General features: G+C 39.9%; 1 protein-coding gene across 3 annotated transcripts in view; it reads left to right on the forward strand.

Moving 5' to 3' along the window:
• The window catches only part of B4GALNT2 (beta-1,4-N-acetyl-galactosaminyltransferase 2 (SID blood group)), a 99648-nt gene that overhangs the window by 31488 nt on the left and 45094 nt on the right, over positions 1-23066 (forward strand). For 2 of the 3 annotated variants that reach the window (XM_010594350.3, XM_023553615.2), the window contains exons 2-3: positions 17008-17202; positions 17774-17911. The exons of the other annotated variant lie outside the window; for it this stretch is intronic. In XM_010594350.3, the coding sequence (XP_010592652.2) occupies positions 17008-17202; positions 17774-17911 (333 nt within the window). The remainder of the gene's footprint in view (positions 1-17007; positions 17203-17773; positions 17912-23066) is intronic. 3 annotated transcript variants of the gene reach the window in all.

A 23066-nucleotide genomic window follows, 5' to 3' on the forward strand; every position in this document is an offset into this window, starting at 1 on the left:
TTTACTATTTTTTTCCTTGCTCTTCCTGTTGTTAGTTTCTACTTTGATGGTATCGTGGTCAGAGAAGATACTTTGTATTATCTCAATGTTTTGGATTTTGTTGAGGGTTGCTCTCTGGCCTAAGATGTGGTCTATTCTGGAGAACGTTCTGTGTGCATTGGAAAAGAATGTGTACTTTGCAGCTGTTGGGTAGAGTGTTCTATATATGACTATGAGGTCAAGTTGGCTGATTGTGCCCTTTAGCTATTCTGTATCTTTGTTGAGTTTCTTTCTAGATGTTCTGTCCTTTACCGAGAACGGTGTGTTGAAGTCTCCTATTACTGTGGAACTGTCAACTTCTGTTTTCAGTGCTGTTAGAGTTTGTTTTATGTACTTTGGAACACTGTCACATTGGGTGCATAGATGTTTATTATGGTTAAGTCTTCATGATCGTGCCTTTAATCATTATATAGTGCCTTTCTTTGTCTTTTATGGTGGATTTTCTTTTAAAGTCTATTTTATCTGAGATTATATTTGCCACTTCTGCTCTTTTGTGGTAGCTGTTTGCTTGATATATTTTTTCCATCCTTTTGTTTTTAATAAATTTACATCTTTGTTTCTAAGCTGTGTCTCTTGTAGACAGCATGTTGATGGATCCTGTTTTTTTTTAATCCATTCTGCCACTCTCAGCCTCTTTATAGGTACATTTAGGCCATTTACATTCAGGGTAATTATTGATAGGTGTGAGTTTGTTAACTTTCTTTGTGGTTACCTTGAAATTTACCCTTATGTTCCTAGGTTTGAACCAGTCTATTATTACTTGGTATCGCCTTGCCTTCCTCTCCATTAGAAAGTTCTACACCCACACCATTTATTCCCTCTTTTATTGTTCTGACATTGTTGTCATTTATACATTAACCTCTCTGGTTCCTTGTTGTAATTCTTTTGGTTTTGGATAGTCCTTGAGGGTTAATTTCCTAGGTTGGTATTTGGCTAGTACAATCTTGTGCCCTAGATTCAGGCTGTGGTCCGATGTTGTTTGTTCTCAGACTGAAAAAGGATTCCCTTTAATAATTCTCGTAAGTTTGGTTTGGTTTTTACATATCCCCTTAATTTCTGTTTATCTGTAAATGTCCTAATTTCACCATCATATTTGAATGAAAGTTTTGAAGGATATAGTATTCTTGGTTGGCAATTTTTTTCTTTCAAGGTTTTATATATGGCTCAACTCTTTCAAGGTTTTATATATGGCATCCCACCGCCTTCTTGCCTGCGTGGTTTCTGCGGAATAATCAGAGCTTAGTCTTATTGCTTCTCCTCTGTATGTGACTTTGTTTTTCTCAAGCTGCTCACAGGATTTTTTCTTTGTCTTTGGTTTTAGTGAGTGTGATTATGATATGCCTTGATGATTTTCTTTTGGGGCATATCCTATACGGGATTTGCTGAGCTTGTTGGATGGTCAGCTTTTCATCATTCATGATATTAGGGAAGTTTTCTGTCAGCAATTTTTCAGTGATCCTCTCTGTTTTCTCCCCCTGTTCTGGGACTTCGATCACTCACAAATTTTTGCTTTTGATTGTATCCCACATAACTCTCAGGGTTTCTTCATTTTCCTTTTTTTTTTTGTCTGATTTTCCCTCAAACAGAGTTGTAGCCAAGTGTTTGTATTCAATTTTGCTGATCCTGTCTTCCATCATTTCAAACCTTCTCCTCGGCCCTTCTATGACACTGTCCATTTCTGAAATCTTGTTGTTTACCTTTAGGATTCCCAATTGTTGTTTTTGTATGATTTCTAGTTGTGAATTTATTTTGGCATTTTGTTCCTGTATTATTTTCCTGAATTCTTCCATTTTTTTGGCCTGTATTTTCCTTGAATTTGTCTGCCTTTTCCGTGAGGTTGTCTATTTTTTCCACATTTTTGTCTGCTTTTTGCTTCAACTCTTGGATTGCTCTGAATATTAGAGATTTGAATTCCCTGTCAGGTAGTTCTAGTGCATTTTCTTCTACTGGAAAGTCATCAGGTGTTTTATTTTGGACAGCTACTGGAACCATCCTGTCCTTTTTTTTTTTTTTTAAATATGTTTTGATATTGTCTGCTGCCTTAGGGACATTCAGTAATTAATTTATTTGTATATTGATTGTAGATCTGTTTGTTTTGTTCTGCTTTGTGTTTTATTTAGTTATGTCTGAGCTGGTGGGCTGTGCATTCTTTGTTGTTTGCTCATTTGTGGTCATGATACTTTTCACCTCCTTGTCCAATGGGCAGGGCCAGTCGTTCAGCTGTGGTGAAGCAGGGCAGATCCAGCTGAAGGAGAGGAGCTGGGAAGGGTTGTTTGTGTCACATACTAGGGCTGACAGGGCAGGCTGGGAATCAGTGCTGGAAAGGTTCTGGTAGGCTGTGTCTGTGCTGCTTGGGGTTGTAATATTCAGCACACAGTGCGCTAAGTAGGAAGGAGGGGGGAGATTGCAATGTGTGGAGCTAATATGGGTATGAGAAAAAGGAGACAGCAGAGAGAGAGAGAGGAGCCAAAAACAAACAAACCAAAAAGAAAAAAAGTGTGCTAAAGGAGCTTGTTGTTGGAATGGAGAGATGAGAAACCAAGAAATGGAGAAAAACAAAAAGGGAAAAAGAAATAAAAAGATAGCTGGGTAAAATTTGAAGAAAGAAAAAACAAAAGAAAAGCCCCTAGGAGTCCCACCAGTATGGCTGCAAAGACCAGGGAGTGGCTACCATGCTGCTCAGTATAGCTTGGCTAGAGGGGGTACAGATGTCACAGTGCCAGGTATTCAGGAGACAGGAAAAGAAGGTAAGTATAGAGAGAAAGGAACAGAGAAATGAAGAAAGAAAAGAAAAAAGAGAAAAAGAAAGAAAAAGAAAATGCGCCCAGGAGTTCCACCAACTGGGGAAGTGGCTCCTTAGCCATGCAGTGCAGCCCAGCTAGAAGGGGCTCCCAACCCACAAAAGAAAAGAAAAGAAAAAAGCAAATAAAGCAAAACAAAAGAAAGCAAAAATAAATAAATAATTGAAAAGCCCTGGGGATCCCACCAGTGTGGTGTCACAGGCCGGGGGAGTGGTTCCCCAGTCGAGTGGTGCTTCACAGCTTTTCAAGAAGCAAAGATGGCACAGTAAGCCAGATGTTTGAGACAAGGGGGAGGAGGCATTGGGAGGCACGGAAGAAACCAAAAGAAATGGAAAAAAGCAACATCAGTAACAGACAAATGGCACTCAGGTAGCCAGCCCATGTGAGTGGGGCGAATCCAAGCAGTCACATGGGCCAAGAGACTGTGGCCAGTGGGAAGAAGAGGAGGCTGAGGGGGTGGAGGAAGAAGGGTGGGGTTAGTGTGGGGTTAGGAAAGTGTATATCCCTGCTTCTTGGTTCTCCTGTCTCCTGCTGGGAACCTCGTGAAGCTACTTTTCCATATTCCCTGTCCACCGATCTCCAATGTGGGCAAGGTGAATCCAAGCCACCCAGACACTGCACTTCCAGCCGGCGGAGCCATAGCTGCCAGCCAGGAAACATGGAGGTAGAGCAGCGGGGAAAGGATGGGGGGTGGGAACGCGTATCGCTGGTTACCGGGTGCTCTGTCTCCTGCTGGGAGCTCTGTGAAGCTGCTTTCCCATGCTCCCTGTCCATCGATATCTGACAGGAGTCCAAGATGGTGGATCCGTTCTGTGTTAGCTGATGGGGAACCTCCACACATATCCCTCCTAGCTCTCTGTCTCTGTTGGTTTCTTATTCCATCCCGTGCTTGGCTGAGTTCTTTATCTCTTCATTTGACACTTTGGCTTCCAGGAGCAACATTTGTCTCTGAGTTACTCAGTTTTCCAGGTCTTTGCTGTGGTGGGACAGCGTGGTGCTTCTGTCTGTGCTGCCATGTTGACTGGAAGTCCTATTTCCTGTCTTTTTAATGACCTCTTGCTTTCTTCATATATGATGTCCTTCGTCATGGATTGAATTGTATCCCCCCAAAACATCTGTCAATGTGGCTAGGTTATGACTCCCTCATATGATTGTATGATTGTCTACAATTTTATCTTCTGATGCGATTTCCCTATGTGTTGTAAATCCTATCACTATGATGTAATAAGATGGATTACTGGCAGTTATACTGATGAGGCCTACAAGATTAAGTAGTGTCTTAAGCCAATCTCTTTTGAGATATAAAAGAGAGAAATGAGCAGAGAGACATGGGAACCTCATACCAGCAAAAAAGCAACAACGGGAGCAGAGTGTGCATCCTGTGGACCTGAGGTTCCTGTGCTGAGATGCTCCCCGACCAAGGGAGGACTGATGGCAACGACCTTTCTCCAGAGCCTACAGTGAGAGAAAGCCTTCCCATGGAGCTGGTGCCCTGAATTCAGACTTCTAGCCTACTGGGTTGTGAGGGAATAAACTTCTCTTTGTTAAAGCCATCTACTTGTGATATTTCTGTTATAGCAGCACTAGATGACTAAGATATCATTCTACAACTCTTCTGGTCTTTGGTCATTACATTCAATGCATCAAATCTATTTTTGAAATGTTCTCTAAATTTAGATGGCATATTCTCAAGGTCCTACTTTGGCTCTCATGGACTGGTTCTAATTTTCTTCAATTTTTCACTTGAACTTGCATTTGAGTAATTGGTGGTCTGTTCCACAGTTGACCCCGGCTTTGTTCTGACCGATGATACTGAGCTTTCCCCTCATCTCTTTCCACAGATGTAGTCGATTTGATTCCTGCTTGTTCCACCTGGCGAGGTCTATGTGTATAGTCACTGTTTATAATGGTGAGAAAAGGCATTTGCAATGAAGAGGTTGTTCGTCTTGCAAAATTTTATCATGCCATCTCTGCCATCGTTTCTATTACCAAGGCCATATTTTCCTTCTTTGTTTCCAACTTTCGCATTCCAATCACCAGTAATTATCAGTGCATCCTGATCGCATGTTCGATCAATTTCAGACTGCAGAAGTTGGTGAAAATCTTCAATTTCTTCATTTTTGGCCTCAGTGGTTGGTATGTAAATTTGAATAAAATTTGAATCTTCTTTGTAGGCATATGGATCTTATCCTATCACTGACAGTGTTTTACTTCAGGATAGATCTTGAAATGTTCTTTTTGGCAATAATGCAACACCATTCCTCTTCAATTTGTCATTCCCGGCAGAGTAAACCATATGATTATCTGACTCCAAATGGCCAGTGCCAGTCCATTTCAGCTCACTAATGCCTAGGATGTCAATGTTCATGTGTTCCATTTCATTTTTGATGATTCCCAATTTTCCTAGATTCATACTTCATACATCCCACGTTCCAATTATTAACGGATGTTTGCACCTGTTTCTTCTCATTTTGAGTTGTTCCACATCAGGAAATGAAGGTCCTGAAAACTTGACTCCATCCACGTCATTAAGGTTGACTCTACTTTGAGGAGGCAGCACTTCCTCAGTTGTATTTTGAGTGCCTTCCAACCTGGGGAGCTCATCTTCTGGCACTATATCAGACAGCGTTCTGCTGGCTAATTCTTTTCAGAAGTAGACTGCCAGGTCTTTCTTTCTAGTCTGTCTTTGTCTGGAAGCTCAGCTGAAACCTGTCCACCATGAATGACCCTCCTGGTTTTTTGATACAGGTGGCATAGCTTCCAGCATCACAACAACATGCAATCCCCCACATATGACAAACTTACAGATGCACAATTTATTTTTAATAGCTGTAAAATATACCATCATGTTGATTCATAAAATTTTCCTAAAGTAGTCCCTCTATTGTTACACATTTCAGTTGTGTTCCAGGTTGCTAAGGTTGCAGTGAATGTCTTCATGCCTGCAGTATTTTATTTCTTTTATTGAAGTTGCTAGGGCTGCATTTACAACCATCTTCATGGTTTTTGCTGGAATTGCCATTCTACTTTCTTGTTTACCTGCCAAGACACTTCTGTAATGGTGGCAGGATTCTGTCCAGCATGTGACCTTCTTTCCCTGAGAGCTGCTGCTTCTTTCACTTATCCATGACTGCTGACCATAGCTGATTGAATCAGTAATGGATTCTTTACCAGGGTTGTCCAAGTAGATTTTCTATTGGGAGCTTGATATGGAATTTGGAGAATTTAACCACTCTCTACTGCCCATTAACCTGAGGACTGGTAAAAAGTTCTGGAACTGTGAGTTAATCTCAGAGATGAAACTAGTTTGTCAGGGTGTGTTTTATTTTCACTACTTTTACACATCCCATGCCCACAAGTCCCTTTGGAAGCTTTTCAGAAGTGTATTCTGTAGTTACCGCACACAGTGTTCTGTATATGTCCATTATATCAAGCTTGGTGATTGCGTGGTTCAAATAATTGAAATGCTTACTCGTTTTTATTTTGCTTGCTCTGTCAGTTACTGAAAGTAGTATGTTAAAATCTCTCACTAGGATTGTGGATTTCTTTCTTGTACTAATTTCAATAGTTTCCTTTATATGTTTTGAGGCTATGTTACTGGAATAAAGAATTGTTATATCGTTTTGTGAACTGAATCTTTTACAGCTTTGAAGTATTCCTCTTTATTTATGATTTTGGCTTTTTGCCTAAAAGTCTACTTCGTTGATATTAATACAGAAATGCCAATTTTATCTCGGTTATATTTATTTTTTCTCTCAGTCTTTCTATAGCTTTATGTTTTAGATAGGATCACTATGAGTTGAAATCAACTGACAACAACTAATGACAAGGACATGTTTTAGATGTATCTCTTGCAAACAGCATATAATTGGGTTTCCTTTTCCCATCCAATCTATCTTTGTCTTTTATTGTAGCATTTAACCCACTTACATTTACGATTATACGATTATTGATATAGTTGGTTTAAATGTAACATCTTATTGAGTACTTTGTATTTGTTCTGCCTGCTTTATATTCTTCTTTCTCTCCTTTCTTGTACTTTTACTGTTGATTGTGTATTTCTTACTCTTCCATGTCCCTGTCTATTAGCCTGAAAGCTATTCTCTATTTTTACTATTTCTGTAGTAGTTACACTTTATTATAACATACATTCTTGACTTATCAAATTCTAAAATTACTTATAATTTTTAACCTTTTTCCTGGACAATGCAAAGACCTTAGAACACTTTTGCCCTATTTAGTGCTGTGTTATTTTAAACAAAGCATGACAGCATTACTGTTTTTTACGGAGAATATTTATTTAGATCTACTCACTTATTTGCCATTTTTATTGCTCTTCATTCTTTCCTTATGCCCTTCTTCTGAGGTAATTTACCTTGTGCCTGAAAAATATACTTTAGTAGCTCATTAATGCAAGTGTCCTGGTGACGAATTTCCTCAAATATTTTTTGTCTTTATTTTACCTTCATTCCAGAATATTTTTGCTGGTATAAGAGATATCATATTAGTGTGTTCAGGCTTCCCATATATTCTGTGGAAACATTAGCTGTCAATCTCTTTTGAAGGTTATCTTTTCTTTTCTGGCTGATTTTAATATGGCTTCTTTGTCTTTAATTTTCAGCATTTTTGCTGTGTTTTTTTTTTTTTTTGGTGTGGACTTATTTACTTTTCCTGCTGTGGTTTATAGAGTATCTTGAAACCATGGGTTGATGTCTTTCATTAGTTTTGAAAGTTGTCAATCATTTGTTTTTCCATCAGGTGTAGCTTCCGTCCCGCTCTCTCCTCCAGTTCTCCAAGTACTCACAGTAGCTCCACTACTCACTGTCTCTTACCTCTTTTTAATACGTTATTAATTGTTTCCCCCTCCATCCTTCATTTTGGATGTTATCTTTGGACCTGTCTTTCAGCCACATCTATTTGGCTGTTAAATTTATCCACTGATCTTTCAATATTGTTATCATATTTTTTAGTTCTAAAATTTCTGTTTGGTTGTTTTTATATTTGCTAGTTGTGAGTTAAAATTTTCATCACATCAAATAGTTCCTTAGCACAATTAGGGTATTTACTTTTCGTTATATGTCTGATAGGTCTAATACCTGAAGCTCTATGCATCCATTTTTATTGCTTTATTTTCCTCATTTTTAAAATGTTAGCTTATCTCCACATGGGCCAAACATTATATTTATGAAATAGTTTGTAGAAATAATCTGAGGTCTAGGGTATCTTCTTCCTGAGAGGATTTATGTTTGGTTTTTCTAGGCACTGGGAGCACTAGCAATGTGGAATCAGTTTTAAGAGATTATCTGAAGTGAGTGACCATAACTTGGAGTGCTTGTCTAATTCTGATTTACTCCTTCTCCTAGGTGTAGCCCTTTGGAATCCCAATGCAAAGCAAGGGAGATTCACCAGGGGACATTCTCCGCCCCCTCCCCGCCCCCCCGCCACCACTCAATTGTGGACTTTGGACTCCAATTTCTATTCTCTCAGCCCCAAGAGGCTGAGAAAAGCATGCTCACCCTCTCAGTTGCCCCCCTCAGGAATTATCAAACTCATCCAGAGGAAAAGTAGACTCCCTTATCCCTTAGATCCTAGCCCAGTAATTCTTCACTATCTTGGTAGTCCCTTGCTGCTTTCGAGCAGATTTTTTTGAGGTCTAGCTTTTCTAGCTGTCATCAGTGGGAAGGTTGGTCTGAATTGCCTAGTCCACAATTATTGGAGGCAGGAGTCTTTTTTGCCATTAAGGCTCTAAAGTGAGCCAGTGTAAGAGATGAAAGCCCCAAGTGGCTGTTTTTTGGACTTTCCAACAATCACAGTAAGGATGGGCCTGAGTCAATTTTAATTTAGTTCAAGAAAATAAAGGGCATATTATTTATACTCAGTGTTGTGAAATAATTCTAGTTATTACATAATAATTCATGGTTTTTATGCATGTAATTTGCATGAGTTTCTGTTACTTGCAACCAAAAATTCCTAACTAAAATACCCAAAAGTAGTGTGTATGTACCACTTTTGCCCACAATCTCATCTTACCTTAATAGGCATAAAATACTACTTTAATAGGCATAAAATAACCTCAAAGTTATTTTTAATTTTAATATTTTTAACTCACAAATGAGTATAAATATTTTCCTGTGTGTTTGCCTGCTACCTATATCTACTCTGGAAACCCTGGTGGCGGAGTGGTTAAGTGCTACAGCTACTAACTAAGAGGTCAGCAGTTCAAATCCACCAGGCACTCCGTGGAAACTCGTTGGGGGCAGTTTGTCCTATAGGGTCGCTATAAGTTGGAATCGACTCAACGGCGGTGGGTTTGGTTTTGGTTTATATTTACTCTTGGGTCAGTTGTTTCTTCATACTCCTTGTCAGTTTATTTATTAATGTTTTTATGTTTTCCTCATAAGCAGTTTAAGATGATTAAGTCTTTGCTCTCACATTTGTTAGGAATGTTAGTAGTCTAACACTGCCATTTTTATTTCAGTGTTGTTGTTTTTCACTGGACAGATGTTAAAAAAACTTTCGATGCATATTAAAATCTGTTAATCTTTTCCCTTTTTGCTGTTTCTAAGATGTCAAAGTGTTTTGGTTCACAAAGCTATTAGAGTAATAGAGCACACAGAAATTGTGGAGTTACTTTCTAATGAAAAAGGAAAAAATTTTTTCTAACTAGCTGCCATTATGTGCACAGGTACAGCTTGACATCAATATTACGATCCTGCATAGGGAACAACAGCCCCTCAGGACAGTGAGGAGCATCATCCACAGACTCAGGACTCAGACTGCCCCTCCAGTTTCTGCCCACATGCAAAGCTCTGTATCTGGAATATGAGATTTGGTTGGCAGGGTTTAAGTGCTCATCTGCTAACTGAAAGGTTGGCAGTTAAAACTCACCAGTAGCTTCGAGAGAGAAAGATATGGTAGTTTGCTTCTATAAAGATTTACAGCCTAGAAAACCCTGTGGGGCAGTTCTATTCTGTCCTGTATAGTGCGCTATGAGTCCGAATCAACTCCATGGCAGCAGGTTTGGTGTGTATTTGGTTTTGGCAGGATTAACAGCTTCATCTGGCCTGAAGGGATATGTTGCCATCAGCTGCTAAGGATGACTGGTTCATTTCCTTATTTTTCAGTGGTTCATTCCCTTATTTGTCAGTGACTTTATAAACTGTTTGTTGGCCCATTCTTGAATTTTTAAAAAAATATAGTTCAGCCTGAATTGCAGACCCACACAATTATAATTTTAACCAGTACTCACTTAGCATGTATGCAATGCAATTTTAACAAAGTAGAATATTTTTCATTATCTGATAAAAATTCACCTGTTGGGCATTTTATTGGTAATTTCCTACCACACAATCTCTGTTAAGGACTACATCACAAAATGCTATCCTATCTGGAACCACGTTTGACTAATCACAACTCCAAGCTGAGATAGGTCTGATGAGATGGTTGAACTTGCCTAAGAAGAAGTACAAAGTCTATTTTCTGCCAGTGTTTTTATATCTTAATTAGGTTAAATGTATCTATTTTTTTTCCTGAATACCATTTTAAAAATTCAGGTAATACAGAAATATGTAACAAAGGTAATGAAAACTCCACATAAAATTTCTATATATATGCTAGTCTTTTTGGACTATGATTTGTCCCAGTCACCTATCTGCTTATTCCTGAATCAGTATCATACTTCAAATAACAGCAACTTTACAAATCATCACAAATGGCTGTTAATATCACAAAAAAGAGAGATGATGAGATATTATGTGCCTGTGAGGTACACATATCTTCAGCTATGATGTAGTTTTGTCAGAAAATCAAATCCAAATCTGATGAAACCCCTTGATCTGTCAATTCATGGAAAATACAAAGGACAAAGGAATACGACTTTAGGTGGTTAAAATCAGCAAAATTCAGATGTGAAAAATCCAAACTCTATAGGATAAAATGACGTGGTTCCTTCAACAGATAGATTGCAGGAAAAAATAAAAGACAGATGCAAGGGAATCTATATATTAAAAGGAACATAAGGGATGTATCAGTCAATGTATGGAACTTACTTGGACTCTGATTTCATCCTTAAAAAAAAAAAAGGAAAGAAAAGGAAACGGGGAAATTTAAACACTGTGCATATTTGATGATATTAAGGAATGATTATTCATTTTTTAGCTGTGATAACGGTATTGTCTATGTGTGTGTGTGTATTTAAAGAGCCCTTCTCTGTATAAGTTAACCTTTAATCAAGGAAGCAGAACTACTATGAGTATTATGGAATAAGAAATTTATTATAGAAATTAACACAATTATGGAATAAGCTGGGGAAGTAAAGCTCCAGAAAGGATCAGAGAAAAGTCACTCATTAGCCTCAGCTCAGGTGAGAATGTGTTGGAACTTGCAGGAATCCAGAAGCACGCATTTGCTGGTATGGAACTCCAAAGGGAGCTGATGGAGAAACAAACCTATGGAAGGTTGTTGGTTCTTCATGGCTACTGGCACTGTCAGTTCACAGATAAAATTCTGGTAGTGAGCCTGGGAGTGTCGGTCAGTCAGCAGGGCCGGCAGTTGGGAAGGAGACCTGGACAGAGAGTGGGGGCTGGGGGTGGAGAAGAGAACAAAGTGGATTGAACTTGCTAGTACCTCTGCTGTCCCTCATGACCTCTATCTAAGAACGACCTTCACAGCATGACTGCTGCTTTACTTCTGCCCCCAAAATCTCATGCAAATTTCTCTTTTTGCCACCCCTAACCAAGCACCATACAGGGAAGGGAACTCTAGGAAACATGGTTCCAGCTCAGTTAAATTGAGTACAAACCACCTCATCACCTTCCAGAGATATATATTGAATATTTATTGATGAAATGATATGATATCAGCATTTGCTTCAAAATGATTTAGGGAAGTGGTAGGTGATGGATACACAGAGGCTCATTTTACTAGTCTATGTTTGGAATTTTCAACAATAAAAAGTTAAATAAATAAGTAATGCTAAAACTATATTTTCTGTCCTATTCCATCTATTCCACCCCTTCTGCATTTTTTCCCTTTGGGGTATGTTCTAGGGTAAAAACATCACAAAGTTTAGCAAAGCAAAAAGAAAGGTTTTATTTGGCATATATTCAAAGAGGCAAAAGTGGGAAGCAGACAAGCATGCTGCCAGAGCCATGTCTTCCCAAGTCCAAGAAAAGTTACAGAATCATCAGTATATATTAATATTGCAAATGGGCAAAATCACTGAAACCCTCACCTTTTCACAGATTGGCTGGAAACTGTTAAGTCACTGTGATTCTCCATTTTGAATTGTCTTTCTGAACAATCACTGGTACAGGTTTCAGGAACTACGCGACAGTCAGAAGGATCTTCATTGGTCCAGCAAATCTTCTATTCACTAAATGCTAACAGAAAAAAGATGAGTGGAAAGTATGTGGGTCTTTTGTGCTGTTTTTTTAGTTTACGTGAAAGGTTCCCTAAAAGATGTTTTTCAAGATTGTCCTAGCTATTGTCTTCATACCTCAGGGCCCAGTTGATGTGTCATTGTGAGTCCAGCTCCAGCTGAGTCACATCCTAGGACAGGGAATAATGGTTCCAATATTATCTCCTAAATCAGGTATCATTAGACCCATGGGTTTTATTTTATTCAACATGTTGTAATTGGTTATTCTTGTTGAGTCTCCCTTTGTCCCAAGTATGACTGGTAAAAGTTCCTTTATACTGATTCTCTTTCTTTGGACATGATGGTGGTCATCTTTGATAGCACTCCTGTTTTCTGGCACCATGAGATGTCTCAGGTTCACTTTAAACTCTCTTACCCCAAGCCCCAGAACCAGCCATTTCTCCATGGATCCCTGGAGAATAATGTTTAGAAACCAAGACTCAAGTGTTAGGTATGCTCATTATTAGTGTGGTATCATTTCTTCTAGGTCCTTTCTTAAATGAGGGAGTTAAAAATAGATGTTAAATTTTATTAAATAAATTTTTATCATCTGTCAATATACTGTGTTTTTTCCGACCTGAATTGTCACTTGGTAAAATAAATAGATTGTATAATATTGAATCATCCTTTCACTTCTAGAAACAATCTACTTGTTGATGGTAAATTGTTCATTTAACATGTCATTGCTTTTTATTTGCTGATATTTATTTAGCATATTTGCATCATTATTCATAAGTATCTATATTTGTATCACTGAAAAGCTGTTTTCATAGATTAGTCTGGAATTGTTTTACTTGTGAAACATATGGATTTGGGATTTTTGAAAGAAGTACACGGCCTCAGTTTTTTCACTTCTGGGGGCCTGTTTAGGTCATGTGTATTTTTCTAGGAAGCTATCCCTTTCATCCAAATATTCAAAATCTAGTCTTCTCTTTGTATATTTCTCCTTCTTCTGTTCTCCCCCTGAGGGGACTGAGATAACTGATAGATATCTGATAACTGATTGCTCTCTCTGATTCCCAATTCCCAGTTCCTGGTAAAGAAATTCTGGCCGATTGGCCCAGTTTGGACACCATGTTTACCGTTGATCCAATCAACCATGGCCAGGGAGTGTCAGGTAATACAAATTAGGTTACTTGGTACCACCTCTGTGGGTCAGGAGGAAAATTCCCAGAGAAAGGAGATTATAAACCAGGCAGGCAACTACACAGGTTGTCTACTTGGTTAGCTCTTAGATTTATCAGTTATTCCATTTTCCCTAATTCATCACTTTCTACTTGTACAAGATAGTTCCTACTCTGTCTCCACCCTATTTTCTGAAGCTGTTTTCTTTGGAGAGATTTCCTTGAACTAGGTGACAAAAGTAACCAGCCTGAACCAGTTCATGACGCAATCTTAATACCTTAGGTGACCTTCTGTTCCATCTGGAAGAACACAGAAACTGTCTCACAAAAAAAAAGGGCAGCACAGACCTAATTAGAGAACAAGAAGTCTGACCAGCACTAAACCACCTTCCCCATCCGGTGTGCCTACGCAGAGAATAAAAATTGACCTGGCCCTTTAAATCAAAATTTATAGAACCTCAGCATGAGATACAGATGTACGCCCTTTATCTCATAAAACCCTTTCCCTAAGACCCTTCGGGGAGGCAGTCTTGGATGGCATGCAGCCCCGACTGTCTCCTTGCTTGGCCCACATATAAAGTTGCGTTTCGTTCTCCCCAACTTGGTCTCTGTCATTTTGGCCCTGGATGAAGTCACCCAGAGCAGAACCTGGAGTTCCCGGCAACATTATTATTAAGTTCATTTTTTTAATTCTTGTAAAAATTAACAGGTAGTCCCCGACTTACAGTAGGGTTCTGTTCCAAGATAACTCTGTTGTAAATTGGCTCTAATGTAAATCGAATACCTCTTTTTTTAGTTTTCATTCTATTATCAGTATCTTTTTTTTTTTTTTATAAAAGATCTTTGTCTTTGATGTGGCAATATAAACTTAAAGATATATTTCAATACATACATACATTAAAAATACACAAATCATAAAAATTTACTCCAACAATTAAGTAGAGTTGGACAATGCTGGCATTTTATCAATTGTGCTTATAACTCCACTTGTGGACGGAAGGTTCTGGATCATCTGGATTATCCCTGGGAATGGGGATAGCATTTCCAGTCAGAAAATTACTGAAAGCTGTCTGTATGGTCCTTTTCTTTCTTTTTTTCCATATATTTTGAGGTAACATCTCACTGCTTCTGGAATCTGCCTGTTGACGTTAGCAAAGCGATCAACATTTGGGTCCATGTTTTCAAGCAACTGAAGCCCTTGATTTAGTTTAGAAAAAACTCCTGCTAATCTTTTACTGTAAAATTTTTTGACAACTTCTCTCCTTCCTCTTCCGCTTTATTTCTTTCTACTTTAGCATTTCTTTCCTCTTCAAATTCCATTAAGTCCTAATCTGTCAATTTCCCTTCTTTGTGATCTATGACCTGTTCCGCATGAGTGATACCAAGTTCTAAATTCAGCATTGTTGCCACATGGGCGATTTTCCCACCAATTTCTTTCATCATATTATCCTGATGAAATGCTTGGAGTGTGTTCACATAACTCAGCAATTTTTTCTAAATCTCCTGTATGCACTTTTCCATAACTTTCTCCCAGGAAGATGCAATGTTCCAGACGCACTGAAGAATATTAATTCTTCCAGAAATCATGTATGTTATCATAACTCCATCTGTTGCAGCTATTGCCTGAGCAAACGTAGTCCACAGGTAGTATGCCTTGAAAGTGGCAATTGCTCCTTGATCCATAGGCTGAGTCACAGCTGTCGTATTGGGAGGTAGAAAAAATAAAATAAAGAGATGGTCGTAAGTGCCGTTCTTCCTATCTGGAAGAGGTTGTAAGTTGGGGCTACCTGTACAGCATTTGCCACTTCAGTAGTTACTGAATTCTGGTTTCTGCATTTCTTAGATTCATTTTGTTGATCTTTTTCAAACATTATTTGGATATGTTTTGTGATTAGAAATACGTGTTTATGGAAGGTCAGCTCAACTGGACTGGACCAAAAGCAAACAAGTTTCCAGGATAAACTGAATGCTTCAAAGGTCAGCGGAGCAAGGGCGGGGGTTTGGGGACTATGGCTTAAGGGGACTTCTAAGTCAATTGGCAAAATAATTCTATTATGAAAACATTCTGCATCCCACTTTGAAATGTGGCGTCTGGGGTCTTAAATGCTAACAAGCGGCCATCTAAGATGCATCAATTGGTCTCAACCCACCAGGATCAAAGGAGAATGAAGAACACCAAGGTCACACGATAACTACGAGCCCAAGAGACAGAAAGGGCCACATGAACCAGAGACTTACATCATCCTGAGACCAGAAGAACTAGATGGTGCCCGGTCACAACCAATGACTGCCCTGACAGGGAGCACAACAGAGAACCCCTGAGGGAGCAGGAGATCAGTGGGATGCAGACCCCAAATGCTCATAAAAAGACCAGACTTAATGGTCTGACTGAGACTAGAGGAATCCCAGCGGTCGTGGTCCCCAAACCTTCTGTTGGCCCAGGACAGGAACCATTCCCAAAGACAACTCATCAGACATGGAAGGGACTGGACAGTGCGTTGGAGAGAGATGCTGATGAAGAGTGAGCTACTTGTATCAGATGGACACTTGAGACTGTGTTGGCATCTCCTGTCTGGAGCGGAGATAGAAGGGTAAAGAGCGTTAGAAACTGGCAAAATTGTCACGAAAGGAGAGACTGGAAGGGCTGACTCATTGGGAGAGTAAGTGGGAGTATGGAGTAAGGTGTAGATAAGCTTATATGTGACAGACTGACTCGATTTGTAAACGTTCACTTAAAGCTCAATAAAAATTATTAAAAAAAGAAAAAAAAATACGTGTTTAAAGCTACAAACTTCCCTCTCAATATAGTCTTAGTGTGTTTCATAGTTATGGTATATAGTGTTTTAATTCTCTTTATATTCTTGTTCTGATGTAGTTTTGATTCAAGAGTTGCTTTGGAGAGCTTTCGTAAAATTTACACACTGTTGGGGAGGTGTTGTTTTTAGGTTACGTATTAATTGCACAGTCAGAGTATATGAACTGAATGATTTCTATTTTATTACAGTTTTCTTTGTGTCCTAATATATGGACAGTTTTTTTTTTTTTGTAATTGTTCTTGAGCTCCTTAACAGACTATGAATTAGATTAATATATAGTATAATTTCGAGACTTGATCTGTCAAGGGTTGAAAGAGGCATTTTGAATCTGTGACTACTATTGTATTTCTTGTCCTTTCTCCTTTCATTTCCTCCTGTTTTTTGCTTTCAGTGTTTTAATGCTTTTATTTGGTGGATAAAGTTCATAACCACTATATGTGTTTTGTGGATCATGCATTTGATCATTATAAAGTGGTCCTTTTATCATATTTAATATTAATTTTTTGCCTTGACTAGAACTATGCTGATATTAATATTACAAACCTTAGTTTTTTTTTTTTTTCATTTTTTGGGGATTTTTTATGTTTTTACTTTTGATTTTTCTGAGTTCCTTTGTTGCAACTTGGTTCTTTACATTTAACTCTTCTATTCATCAGACATTTATATTGGTAATAGTATAAGATATAGGTTTAACTTAGATTTTCCATCAAGTTACAATTCCCATATATATTACATAATCAAGCCCATTATTACATAATCAAGAAAAAGGATCATAAGGTAACTTGTTCTTTTGTCTCCCACTGCTCTAGGTTTCTGGGGTTCCTCAAGAGGTTCCTCTTAATATTTGGACTTGGAATTATTTTATTTTTCTTTGGGAGTACATTCCTTCACACAGAGTCCAGTAGCCTCAAACCAGAGCTCCCACGTCTGGCTCCAGTAGCACAGATGCTGAAGCTTTTACCTGAGGAACGTCTCAGGAACCTCTTTACCTATGATGGAATTTGGTGAGATATTGAGTGTACTCTCTCTGCCACCCTCTTCCACCTTGGCCTGACATCTCCCTTGTTCTTCCTAAGGTTTACTATGCTCTATTGTGCCCATTTTACAGATGGTTGCCTACTTTTCTGAACCTGTGCTGATCACTAGAGTGATCACTAGAGGGACCAGGAAAGGGCTTGGTCTGTAGTAGCACCCAGTGAAATTCATTCAAACTCTGGAGGGCCTGTTTGACCAAAACTACAGGAAAAATTCTGCCTTTTCTGCCCCTTCTGGTGGAGCAGAGATGCCACTGACATTCATGTGGGCTTTCAGGTTTAAGGACATCAAGCGTGAGGGATAATTCAAGAGAGTGAGAGTCTTTGACCTTTATTCCATGTCCTACCTCCAGCCTCAAGCCTCCCTGGGACCCTTGGCGGGACCTCTGCTGGGTTTCCAGGGTCTCAACCCAATCAGTACAGCCCAGGTGTGGAAACGGGGATCCTCAGGGTGAACAACACACTGGTTAGGCCCCAGGTTCCCTCTCACTCACCAGCCCACCCGTTCAATCTATGTTTATAGTCCTCTTACTTGTTTTAGGTTGTTCCCGAAAAATCAGTGCAAATGTGAAACCACGAAACAGCAGATAGGCTATAACTTTCAGGATGTCTATGGCAAGAGTGACCTCCCAGCGGTGAAAGCAAGGAGACAGGCTGAATATGAACACTTTCAGAGGAGGTAATGCAGACTATGGGGGTGCTTGGGTCCTGAAGTAGCAGCAAAGCTCTCTCTACTCTGTCCTGATGGTGTGGGTCCTAAGGGATTTCTATTAACACGTGTGCAAGGTACTGTACTAGGGACTTTACTTGTTGTTAGCTACCATCCAGTTGACTCTGATGCACGGCGACCTTGTGTACAACAGAATGCAACATTGACCAGTGCTGCATCATCCTCACAATCGCCAGCATGTTCGAGATAATCATGATGATGTTGTTGATAAACATATAATAAAAATATAATCTCATTGAGAGGATTAATGGCTAGGGGAGGACATCATGTGTGGTGAAGTAGAGGGCCAGTGAGGGCAAGGGAGAGCTTCGGTGAGATAAAGTACATTGTTGTGGCCACTGTGCCAATCCATACTGTAAGCTCATTGGGAGCAGGATCTGCACCAGAGTATCTTTGTACCAAACACTGTGCCTTTCTCAAAGCCGGTAGTCAGTGTACTTTAGCAGCTAATTGGGAACATTGTGAAATACTGGTAGGAGCTGAGCATCTCCTTGTCCAACGACTTCCTCACTGGCATGAGACCCAGTTCACATCAGTCATTACTATTAGTTGTGTTTGGTTTTGTTCAGACCCCTACTGAGAAGTATAATCTCAAGAGAGCTGGTCATTTCCACAGGTGAAGGAGGGGAGGGTGTAGGTGAGAACTAACCAGGACCACCTCCACCTCCTTAGCCCTCCCTGTGGGTAATCAGTTCCTTCTTATAATTCCTTCTCCCCAGCTCCCTCTGGACAAGCCCCTCCCCTAACCATCACCAGCCTATTGTCTTCCTAATCCTCCCTTGCCCGCCCCCATCTCAATCTCTCCATCTCTCAGCCTTCTCTCTACTTCCCTATTCCCTCTTCCTTCACCACACCCCTCTGCAATTTGCACACCGAGGCCTTGCCTAGTGGAGACAATCATGACTCCTTTCCCTCTGCAATCCCCATACTGCCCAGGGCAGAGACTGAAGCCATCTTCCTTGTAAACATGTCCCCTGTGCTTCCTCTCACACCATTCACTTATGCTACAGACATTCCTCGTGGCAGACACTTGAGGGACTTCATAAAATAGTGGCAAAAGGAAAACAGAAAACTGGCAAAAAGTGGAGACCATCCTGGCTGGAGGCAGGCAGAGGGGGTTATAGGAGCACAGAGCCAGAGCACAAGGTACTGCTTGGTGTGACAGCTTATCACATTGAGTTATGGCTCTTTCTCTATTTTTCTTACCTGTTTTACTATTCTGTAATCTCACTGAGAGGATCAATTGCTAGAAGCGTACATCATGTGTGATGAGGTAAAGGATCCAAAGAGGGCAAGGGAGATACTCAGTGAGATGGAGTCCATTGTTGCGGCCACTGTGCCAATCTGCCATACTGTAGGGACCAGGAGGATTCCTACATCTCTGATTCCCATCTCCCTGGTTCTGTAGCAGCTTCCTCTGTTGCAGAAGTTCATGGGAGAAACTCTTATGAAGAAACTGCTGTTGTTGGGTGCAGTCAAGTTGATTTTGACTCATGCTGGCCCATGTGACAGAAGAGAACTGCCTCATAGGATTTTCAAGGCTGTAATCTTCACAGAAGCAGATCTCTAGATCTTCTTCCAGGGAAGGTACTGGGTGGGTTTGAACCACCAACCTTTTGGTTAGCAGCTGAGAACTTAACCATTGTGCCACCAGGGGCTCCTGGGAAATACTAAGGGAAGAAAATATGGGGAAAACTCCTTAGAAATGAAGACTATAATACTTTGCATGTATAAACCATTTCATAATAAAAAATAAGAAAGGAATGAAGATAGTTTGTATCAGTGTGGTGGTGGCCCTGCCTCAATGCACCCACGCCGTCATAGTCAGGGGACTTCACAGCCATCACTCAGTAACACTATTCATTTATCTGTTGAAAACATATCCCTCTGCCATGTACAGTACCAGAATTAAACTCTCAGGGTTTGTCGACCAGATCGTTGGTTGAATATAGCAAAAACCGATTTGAGCTGCTGATATCAAAAGGCCCCACACACCTATAAGTACTATGGTAGCTTGTGTTTTGCTGTGATGCTAGAAGCTATGCCACTGGTATTTCAACTACCAGCAGGGTGACCCATGGTGGATGGGTTTCAGCTGAGCTTCCAGGCTAAGACAGACTAGGAAGAAGGACCTGGCTGTCTACTTTTGAAAAAAATTAGCCAGTGAAAACCTTGTGAATAGCAACAGAACATTGTTTGGTATAGTGCCGGAAGATGAGCCCCTCAGGTTGGAAGGCACTCAAGACGACTGGGGAGGAGTTGCCTCTTCAAAGTGGAGTCGACCTTAATGCCGTGGATGGAGTCAAGCTCTCGGGACCTTCATTTGCTGATGTGCCAAGACTCAAAATGAGAAGAAAGAGCTGCAAACATCCATTAATAATAGGAATGTGGAATTCCAAAATATGAATCTAGGAAAATTGGAAATAGTCAAAAATGAAATGGAACACATAAACATCAGTATCCTAGGCATTAATGAGCAGCAATGGGCTTGTATTGGCCATTTTGAATCAGAAAATCATATGGTCTGCTATGCTGGGAATGACAAATTGAAGAGATACGGCGTTGCATTCATTGTCAAAAAGACCATTTCAAGATCTATTCTGAAGTACGACACTGTCAGTGATAGGGTAATATCCATACACCTACAAGGATGACCAGCTATACGACTATTATTCAAATTCGTGCACTAACCACTAAGGCCAAAGATGAAGAAATTGAAAACTTTTACTAACTTCTGCAGTCTGAAATTGATCAAATATGCAATCAACATGCATTGATAATTACTGGTGTTTGAACTGTGAAAGTTGGGAACAAAAAAGAAGGAATGGTAGTTGGAAAATATGGCCTTGGTGATAGAAACGATGCCAGAGATCGCATTATAGAATTTTGCAAGACCAACGACTTCCTTATTGCAAATATATTTTTTCAACAACATAAATGGCAACTACACATGTGCACCTCACCAGATGGAATGCACAGGAATCATATTGACTACATCTGTGTAGAGATGATAGAAAAGCTCAATATCATCAGTCAAAACAAAGCCAAGGGCCGACTGCAGAACAAACCATCTATCGCTCATATGCAAGTTGAAGTTAAAGCTGAAGAAAATGAGAACAAGTTTATGAGAGTATGACCTTGAGTACATTGCACTTGAATTTAAAGACCATCTCAAGAATAGATTCGACTCATTGAATACGAATGACTGAAGACCAGAAGAGCTGTGGAATAACATCAAGGATATCATACGTAAAGAAAGCAAGAGGTCATTAAAAAGACAGGAAGGAAAGAAAAGACCAAAATGGATGTCAGAAGAGACTCTGAAACTTGTTCTTGAGCCTTGAATAGCTAAATGAAACTGAAGAAATGATGAAGTAAGGGAACTGAACAGATTTCTCAAAGGGCAGCTCAAGAAGACAAAGTATTATAGTGATATATGCAAGGATCTGGAGTTAGAAAGCCAAAAGGAAAGAACATGGTCAGCATTTCTCAAGCTGAAAGAACTGAAGAATAAAATTGAAGTCTTAAGTTGCAATACTGAAGGATAAAAAATACTACAGGGAAAATACTGAATGACACAGGAAGCATCAAAAGAAGATGGGAAGAACAGACACAGTCGCTGTACCAAAAAGAATCAGTCGATGTTCACTCATTTCAGGAGGTAGCATCTGATCAACAACTGACAGTACTGAAGGAAGAGGTCCAAGCTGCACTGAAGGCATTGTTGAAAACAAGTCCCCAGGAATTGATAGAATACCAATTGACATGTTTCAACAAACTCGTGCAGAGCTGGAGGTGCTCACTCATCTATGCCAAGAAATTTGGAAGACAGCTACCTGGTCAACCAACTGGAAGAGATTCATAATTGTGCCCATTCCAAAGAAAGATAATTCAGCAGAATGCAGAAACTATGGAATGATATCATTAATATCACATGCAAGTAAAATTTTGCTGAAGATCATCAAAAGCAGACACAGCAGTACATCAACAGGAAACTGCCAGAAATTCAAGTTGGATTCAGAAGAGGACATGGAACAAAGGATAACATTGCTGATGTCAGACGATCTTGGCTGAAAGCAGAGAATACCAGAAAGACGTTTACCAGAGTTTTATTGACTATGCAAAGGCATTCAACTGTGTGGATTATAACAAATTATGGATAACATTGCAAAGAAGGGGAATTCCAGAACACTTAATTGTGCTCATGCAGAACCTGTACATAGAACAAGAGGCAGTTGTTTGAACAGAGTGAAGGGATACTATGTGGTTTCAAATCAGGACAGGTATGCACCAGGGTTGTATCTTTTCACCTTAGTTTTTCAGTCTGTATGCTGAGCAAATAATCCAAGAAGCTGGACTATATGAAGAAGAATGAGGCATCAGAATTGGAGGAAGACTCATTAACAATCTGTGATTTGCAGATGATAGACTTGGTCGCTGAAAGTGAAAACCACTTGAAGCACTTATTGATGAAGATCAAAGACCACAGCCTTGGGAGGCAGAGCCAAGATTGCAGAATAGACAGACGCTTCCAGCGAGCCCTCTTTACAACAAGGACCTGAAAAAACAAGTGAAATGAATATATTTATGACAAGCTAGGAGCCCTGAGCATCAAAGGCAAACTTAGAAAACAAACAGAGGGGCAGCGGGAGGAGGAGATGATTCAGAAGCAGAGAGGAGTTATTGGACCTGAATTGCTGGGAGCCCTTAGGCACCATTCCCAGGAGCAGCACTGGTGGGCTGGTACTAGTGTTTTGCTGCAGTTTTCTCAGGGAGAAGCAGCAAGCCACACAGCCTACTCACACCTTCAGAATCAGAGAAGAACGGCGCTCTTGGCAAAAGCTAAGTACTTGCGTATATTTTACTGTGTTCCCCCACTCCCAAGCTGGCTTCAGCGGCTGAATTCCCTGGGCCTGAGATAGGCAGTATTGTGTGCCTAGAGCCATCCTTCTGGCCTTGGAGAAGGAAAAAAAATTGCATTTGGGGGAAAAGATAATTTGCCAGCTCCACCAACCAGGGGAGTTCAGGACAGAAGCAGCTCCTGTCCAGGCATAAACAGTCTGTGGACTTTGAGTCCCTTTCCCCTCTGCATGGACCTGTGTGA

The sequence above is a fragment of the Loxodonta africana genome, chromosome 18 (assembly GCF_030014295.1).
Source record: "Loxodonta africana isolate mLoxAfr1 chromosome 18, mLoxAfr1.hap2, whole genome shotgun sequence".
NCBI lineage: Eukaryota > Metazoa > Chordata > Mammalia > Proboscidea > Elephantidae > Loxodonta > Loxodonta africana.